Raw genomic sequence first — 8,664 nt, forward strand, 5'->3', positions numbered from 1 at the left:
TGGCAGGAGTCGTCCCGACAGGTGTTGTGCCTATGGCCATTCGCTACGTGATGATGATGGTAATGATGATGATCACAACGAGGACGATAACGCTGAGGAATGTCACACACGCAAACAAACGAGCGGTCGGCCCGGCCATTTAAGTGCGATTAAGCGTGAATCACAAACGTATTTTGCACACACTTTGTTTCTATGATCGTATGCTTTTGATGTTGCTTTCTAAAGGCAGTGATTACGGACTATTATTCTTTCTTAGTACATCAACAACAACTCCTTGTACTGAGTAGAGGTAAGACAAATTGTCTCTATTATTAGCAGTATAGCTAGCACAGAATCATATTTGTTAAGGTAGATAGACCAAACAACTGATTTCTCCAAATTAATCTGTATACGATAATAATGTTGTATAAACAACCCTTGCGGAATTTATGTGATTCTATTGGCTCATACTGAAGCTTGCAGAGTCCATTTTGAACCCCGTATGTTACCAAATCTGGTTCCTTGCTCCATTACGTTCCTATTATTAAAAAAAAGTTTAATCAAATATGGTTCCACGTTACCGAAAGCGCTAAAGTTATGCTAATTACTAGTAGCTGAAGTAGTAGTACAGAAATACAGCTTTGTTACTCCCAACATTAATAACAATAGCAAATTAGACTTAGTTATCAAATATAGACACGACACCTGCAATAGTGGTCTTCAAAAAAGGGGGTCAATGACAGCTAAAGTGCTATGCAGAAAAAATGTGCTTAGTGCAGGCTACATCACTCCCAGGTGGAACTTCTAATGAGAAACACCAAATTATTGAGTTCCAAATTTGGTTATTTGCCCACTAGTGTTTTAATTAACTTGAAGAAACACCCGAATATTCGAAGGTTAAGCTATATATAATGATATATTCACATGTATCCTTATAACATTTAAAACACAAGTCTTCACTTTGAAGAGCTTCACTTCAGATTTTATTTCCCTTTCCTTTAAAGCTAAAAAGTCCAAGAACACCTGAATGTGTCATTATTCTCTCTGGTGGCAGAGGTTAAACAAGTTCACAGACTAGCCTACTAGAAAACTCGACCACCATATTATAATATCAAAAATCAATATTTAACTCAAATTGACGTGACTGCTGGATAAGAAAAGAGATGAGGGGCATGTTTCTTTTTTTTTTGTCCATGTTGTCGGACATCGCGGAGGAAAATAGGATGGAGGGCTACAGACCCCCACGAGGCTACCACTCCCCCCTCACTTTCCTCATGCTGCTTGTTGTTGTTGTTTTATAATGAACTCCTAAAGCCTTCATTTCCCTTCTCCAGACAGAGTGGAGAGGGAGCAGAAAAGGGGGCTTCGGAGTCTACCGCGGGATTCGCACGCACAAGCCCCCGGGGTGGTGGCATTGACCAGGGGTGGGAGGGAGTTAGACGTAGGGTTGCGATTAATATCACTGTGTGCATGTGTGCGTGTGTGTTTGACAAAGGCCTGACATCATGCAGGTGAAGGTAGAAAGACGTTTTTGCATATGTGCACCTGTGGTCACCTCAGCAGGAGAGTAAGTGATATGTGAGAGGGCGTGTTTGTATTTGGGTTCTTCAGTGCGGGCGTGAAGCTCGACTAAGCTAAGCTAAGTTAAGCTAGGCCCAAACATGCCATTGCCATTTTTATTTATTTTTTTTTACAAGTGCAAGTTAACTACCCTTAATAGTAAATCAAAACAATGAAGAATTCAAGCATTTTTTTGCTAGTACCACATTTGAAAATATAGAGTAACTTTCAAAATGGACCCCGAGTTTCATTCTAATACTTTTTTAGGTTCACTCTTTTTAAAGTTTGGTTGGTTTTTTTATTTTTTTTTATTATATATTTTTATAACCACACTTGATAATATTTTTTTTAAAGAAATGTGCATGCATAAATAAATAAATAAATATTTATAATAAAAATAATACAATATTTATATTTGTATTTATAATTAAAATAATATAATAAAAAAAATAAAAATTTGACGGCAAGCACAAGCTGGCAGATCTAAGAGTGGGAGGTCTGCAGTGCTGTGGGAGTGTTTACAGTCAATTTCAGCAATCATCAACAAAAGTGGGGAAAAAAAAGAAAAAAAATGATTGTTTTTAAATGCGGCACAACTAAGGTGACTGAGAAATAGCCTTTATTCACAAAACTCTTACTCTATTTTAACATTTAATTTAATGTACACTTTCCTTTCTGTCTACATGCATGCTGCACTCCATTTTTAGACAAAAAAACAACAAGAAAATGAGGCAATTTGCACGCTGAACTGAGCTATTATGAAGTACACTTTGTATGTGTCAAGGCATATTTTCCTGCAAAATTATTTCATTTCATTCCGCTTTAATGCTTTTACTGTACTCTTCTAGTTCTGCTTATTACTGTAAAATTGTTTAGTGCAGCTAGCATCGCTCGGAGGTTCATACGTGACTTATTTGTGGGTGGCTCAGTGATGCATAAAGATTTGTTGGATGATTTAGCTCAAGGACACAACGCGTTGGTTCCTCATTTGTAATCGGAAACGCGAAGCCTCAGGTGGGGGGGTTCACCTAAAACCTGACCAAGACTTCCGGCTCTTCAAGTGTTTGATAGCATCAGTGCTAATCCTCTGTGTAGCATGACAGAACCTTGGCGGTAAAATTAAACCGTAACATAGAAAAGGAACAAATAGAAATGGATTTTGTGCAGAGATAAAATAAAATAAATAAATAAATGAGGGATGGAGATTACGGATATATTGCACACAGAATACAGCATTGGGCAGGAATTTAGGAATGAGTAATGCAATTGCTCAACCCATAACAAGAACATGCACTGCCCCGGGCTATGACAAGGTTGAGTGCATACCTCTATTGGGGGGGGTGACAGGGTGCGTGGTGTTTTGGGGGGGTTGGATCGGTTACGGTGCTTGTTGAGGTCCTATACTCAAACAACAAACTTTCCAAGAATCACAAAATTTCATGAGCTGAACTGCATGATTTCCCCTTAACTATAATTCATTGTTAGGATGAATACTTATTGTGATATTTACGTTGATCGCGCAACTAGAGTTCAGTTTGACCGTAAAAGCATCTTATGTTTGTGCATACATATATACATATACACTGGATTAATTTTAGAAACATGAAGAAATGGTCTATTCTTTGATATTTTCCATGGAAGGGATGCCATAAAGTGCTGATTTACACACACACAAATGTTCAGCCGCTGACGTACACATGCGGTATGAGTATACAGCAGGGAACTCCTGGGAAAAGCTGTTCCCATGCTGCACTTTCACACCTGCGGCAGCAACAACAAGACGGCCGGTATCGTCGGACATGATAACGCCTTTGTGCACTTTCATAACTCACTCCCTGCGCCATGCTACTCCTCTCAGCTACACACACACATATTCACAAACCTCCATTACAACCAATACCAACACATTCCGGCATCAACATTGTCCAAGAGCGGAAAAACACACTGATAAAAGGAGGAGGAAGACCTTGTGTCTGGAATGTTGGCAACACAATGATGTTGATGCTTGAGGTGGGCCGTTTTATTACGAATAGCGACGTAAACAATCATGTTTGATTTGATTGATTGAAAGTGGAGGGTGCAAAAAAAAAAAGGTTGGAATATGACTATAGGGCATGATTCAAATCATAATTGTTTAATCCTAACGGTTCCTGAACTCCTGTTTTTATTTCCAGAATATTGCTATATGTTAGCATATGAACTGTTAGCATTTTAACAAATTTGCTACACTTTAGCACCATAGCTCAATATTCAGGCACCAGGCGTTCCGGAACTAACATTATGGGCCCAGGCATGTTTTTAGCATGCTACATTATAAGTAAGCATTCACCCATCAAAAAATTAGCACTTATATCTTTGTCGAGGCAAAAACATAACAGAATATATTGTATAGTATAAAGCAGTAGTATAAAAACATCAAATATATAGTGTACCTCATTTTGTGACCACCAGCGTGATTGTATAGGGGAAGGCCTGAGCCGTCAAGCAAGCATCTCTCATTTGTCACAGGTGGTGTAGCCACAGGGCTGTGTGTGAGTGTGTGCGTGCGTGTGTGTGACTGACAGCTCGATGTGATGGTCTCAGCCTGTCGGAAGGAGGGAAAGCTGATCAGCTTAATCAGAACTTGACTCACTTGCAAGCATGCTCCTTTTTTTTCCCAGCAGAACTCCAAGCGGGCCGGGTTGGGCCGGGCCAGGAAAGGTTCTGACAGGCCCCGATTTTGCTCTCATTCAGAGTCTCGTCACAGTGGCTTCAAAGTGGAGTGGATGGTCTCCCTCGGGGGGGAAATGAGAAGAAGATCAGTATGCCTTCAAAAAATGAGTGGTATCCAAAAAATTGTGGCGCCGAAGGCCTTTTTTTCTCTTCTCCTCCTACTCTCATAATTGTCTTCTTTACTTCAGTCAGTCTCTGTGACTAGTAATTGTTGGGTTATGATCTATTACAATGACTGGGAAACTTCCTTCCTAACCCTTAACATGGTACCCACTGAAATGGATTTTGATACTAGAAGATCACTGCAGCAGGACCATTTTTTTTTTTACCTAATCATTAATACTAAGTATTCATCATTACCAATGTACTCAATGCATTTTAGTTTAACATTGTAAGTAAATGTTTGCCAATTGCCTGCCTGGGAAAAATTGTGTGCTTCTTGTGCATTACATGGAAAGGATCCATATCCACTAAAGTGCCTTATTTGGTTCCAGAATTAGGGTCTTTCCATAATGTATGGGCAATATATGTTTTGCTTTTTCTTTGAGACTTTTGGTGATCTGCTCTCTGGATTTTTTTTCTCTTTTTTTTCAGTCCCCAGTATCACCAACTGACACAACAGTTGTATGAAAAAGTCTCAATTGACATGACTTAAATTGAATGAAGTAGGCCATTTTGATTGGAAGGAGCTATTAGTAAATTCATTAGTAGGAGCCATGGAGCCCAATGTAAAGCAGGCATCGTTGACAAAATTATAATGCTGAATAACTTATCTTTCTTTCATCGCTGCCTTGAACAAGTCTTACTTGAGAATTGAACTGGTCTTTCTTTGGCAATCAGCCGGGTTCAATGTCTTTCATCCACTCTAATCCTACCCAAACGCCTCCCAAACCACACAAAGAAGTATATTATTCATTAAGGCAGACATTTTGATAGAATGGTGAGTTTCCTTGGCGAAGGTAAGGTCAGGCAGTGGTGCGGGGGAGATACCTTGAACACACCTGCAGTCTGGACAGTGGCTTGTGCCCGTGGTGCTCAGGTGTGGAGGCAAAGCAGTAAGCTCATCTCATCCTTTCCTCGGGGCCTGAAAGGTAAAGAAAGACAGACAGACCGAAAGAAAAAGAAAAGAACCCCGCGACCTTGAGATGGGGGGGCGGTAAATGCTCTCTTGTGGACCTCTACCAGTTGACAGGGGCCTTCATTTGGCGCTTCCCTGCGCCGCAGGGGGATGTGTTATGACAACCGAGGGGAAAAAAGCAGTTGTGAGCAAGAAGTGGCATGAACGCATCTCTAGATTTACTGACAGTTTCACAGCCTCGAGATATAAGCAGCCATCAAGTCAAGCACCATCTGTCTGGCTCAACTTGTTGATGGCTGTGCCCGATGAGGTAAACAAATATTACTGGGAGGGAAAAAGAAGAAGAGGAGCTTGTAACAGCTCGTTCATAGATTTCACTGGACTAATTAACCTCCTTGCCTTAAAATTAGTCAACAGGATGATGGAGGACGAAGGTGATTGAAGTGTGGTTTTGGCTCAGGAATCAGTTTTCCACCTGAGGATCTGTTGTGAAATGTTGGCTGGGAAATCCCATGATTTAATACTTTCACACAATGCTGCTCTATGGCAATATTTTGGCTGTAATCTTATTTCACCTTTTGGAAACATTAGGCCGAACAGGGATAGCATGACGCTTAATCTCTTAAAATAATGCATGATTTCATTTCATCAGTCTTAGCTTGCTTGAGGACACGTGTCAAATGAATCTTTGTTGGCATTGTAGACTGGCATGGAGCATCGACTAAATCCCTTTTGCAAATGGGAACAAAAAAAATGCCCACACACAAAAATATTACTTGAAGTCTAAAAACGTCACTCAAATGCTTTAACTACAACTATGTGGGTACCTTTCCAAAATGGCGGCCAGTGCGCACGCTCTCTAATCTTCAATTTCCGATGTTTTGTGTGACGTCACAACGCTTCCGCTTTCCAACTTCCGTACACAAACGGTGATGACGTGTGCTTTCCTCCAACGATACAGAGACCTGATTAACTTTGCTCCCTGTAGTTACACGCCGAGGGACGATAAATCCGTAAAATAAATTATTCGTAAAATAAGCGAGTAGCAAGAGTCTCTCAAAGATGGAGACGCTTTACCACCAGACAAACAAGTGAGTTACTGATTCAGATATGCTCTCCTGTTTAGCTAACCAGATAGCTAATTGCTAACTTCTACTCCTGTATAGGCAAATCCAGGAGGTGCAGTCGCTCATGGGCAACCTGGAGAGAACAGATCGCCAGTCAGTTCACTGTGAGTACTAAATATATATTTTTTTTAAATGCAGATGCTGGAATAAGCCGCACACTGTATGTGTAAGACATACGAGATCTTGGAGTTGCTTTTTTAATCGTTGTGGTCCTTCCTAATATGTTGCCCCTTTTTATGCAGAAATTTTAGGAACAGCTCTGAAGTGTTCCGAGCTAGCGACAACCACTGTGTGTTTATACACGTGTATTCCTTCCTGTTCTCTTTTTAAAGACTAATTAATGACCATTCTGCACGCACTTCTTGTTATGTCTGCCCGAGCTTGATTGTTTTGCTTGGTGATCAGTTTAGAACAGGAAACTGCAGGGCTGGGTTCATTTAAAGAAAAATAACGGGAAGTTTGGATAAATAACGACAAAAATACTCTTTTGAAGCTGTACACGATGTAATGAGAAGAGGCAAAAATTGTTGGTTCAGTACATTACGTGTGCAATGTATAGATAGCAAAAGAAACCAAATGTTAGTGGTTAAACAATAGAAGAAGAATTAGAATACATGTTCTCTACATGCTGTATCTACCCTACATAAAAAAAGAATATGAACAAATGCACTAAAGTATTTATTATAAAGTAATGTAATGGTTGTCTTTTCTCCTTGTTCAGTGTTAGAGAATGAACTTCAGGCTCGAATCGAGCAGATCTTCAACCACTTGGAACGCCTGGAGATCCAGTCCAGCAAGGAGCCGCCCAACCGTCGCCAGAACGCTAAACTGTGAGTCGAGCAAGTCAACGCTTCTGAGTGGAATTACTTCTAAAAACACTTTCCTCGCTCCAAAAGGCGCGTGGATCAGCTCAAGTACGACGTCCAGCATCTGCGTACCGCCTTGCAGAACTTCCAGCACAGACGCTACGTTCACGAAGCACAGGAGCGAGAACGGGAGGAGCTCATGAGCCGAACTTTTACCACCAATGTTAGTTACATACATTTTGATGCTTGTAAAAAAGGCACACAAAAAAAGTGATACAATGTTTAACGCAGGGGTATGTTAGACTCACATGTAAACACTGAAATCCCAGACCAATATTTTCATGTATGCCTTACACACTCAAATCTACACTTTTGAATCATCCCTTAGCACACATTATTTTCTTTAAACTATTTAACAGTCTTCAGAATGACACGTGTCATTAAATGACCATGCTCGTAACTCAAAAGTCTTGTATCTGAAATTATCTTTCTCTTACTGAATGGAAACACCAAACACTTTTGAAGAGGCAAAATAACCTTCTAGGAAACGAATGATAAACCGCCAGGAGCATTTGAATGATAATCTTATTTTATGCAGGACGCAGACACATCCATCCCTATCGACGAGACGCTACAGCTCAACACCAACCTGCACAACGCACACAGAGGCATGGACGACCTGCTGGGCAGCGGGAGCAGCATCCTCAACGGGCTCAGAGATCAAAGATCGTCACTCAAGGTGAGTGCCCACACACTTAGATATTAGATATTATTACCAAAAACCTGGAATTTGCCTTCTTGTAATAAACTGCATCATGTGTTTTTGCTTGCCAGGGTACCCATAAGAAGATGCTGGACGTGGCCAACATGCTGGGCCTGTCCAACACGGTGATGCGGCTCATCGAGAGGCGAGCCACCCAGGACAAGTGGATCATGATAGGAGGGATGGTGCTCACGTGCGTCTTCATGTTCCTGGTGATACGATATCTGGGGTGAACTTAAACGGACCCACGAACACTTGTGAGGATTTTTTTCCCCCGTGCCAGATGTATTTTATTACTCATGTCAGTGCGGTTATCGTTCTTACACCTTCATAACAGTATTTTACCTTTATTATGGACCCACGCCTTTGAAATGCAAGCTGATCTGAAATATCTCTTTAAGTTTTTTTTTTTTTGTAAGATAAATAAAGGACCTGCACAGCTGTTGAGGATTGAAATGTGACAGGCTTATTTGGAAGGAGAAGATGAAACAATTGTAATTGTACAGCTCATTGTCATGATTTACAGTTGACTCTAGTCTCACTATGTGAGTGATTAAATTCTGTTAAATAAAACTTGTCATTTCTTTGTTTGTCTAATTTTTTTCCGTTTGTCATATTGCGTTTCAACTAGTACGTACT

The 8,664-nt window shown here is 40.5% G+C and overlaps 1 protein-coding gene across 2 annotated transcripts; it reads left to right on the forward strand.

Annotated features, from left to right (window-relative positions):
• Positions 1 to 125: 125 nt before the first annotated feature.
• Positions 126 to 8,611, forward strand: gosr2 (golgi SNAP receptor complex member 2). 2 transcript variants are annotated; one of them, XM_088436108.1, is made up of 6 exons: positions 126 to 289; positions 6,496 to 6,560; positions 7,178 to 7,286; positions 7,353 to 7,485; positions 7,861 to 8,001; positions 8,097 to 8,611. In XM_088436108.1, the coding sequence occupies exons 2-6, from the start codon at positions 6,521 to 6,523 to the stop codon at positions 8,256 to 8,258; spliced, it is 585 nt and encodes a 194-aa protein (XP_088292234.1). In that variant the 5' UTR covers positions 126 to 289; positions 6,496 to 6,520; the 3' UTR covers positions 8,259 to 8,611. The 2 variants fall into 2 exon arrangements, with proteins under 2 accessions (XP_088292234.1, XP_088292233.1); XM_088436107.1 differs by lacking the exon at positions 126 to 289 and adding an exon at positions 4,332 to 6,420.
• The last annotated feature ends 53 nt before the right edge of the window (positions 8,612 to 8,664 follow it).

This window comes from Hippichthys cyanospilos, chromosome 16, assembly GCF_059441005.1.
Source record: "Hippichthys cyanospilos isolate Australia breed blue-spotted pipefish chromosome 16, RoL_Hcya_1.0, whole genome shotgun sequence".
In the NCBI taxonomy this organism is placed as follows: Eukaryota; Metazoa; Chordata; class Actinopteri; order Syngnathiformes; family Syngnathidae; genus Hippichthys; species Hippichthys cyanospilos.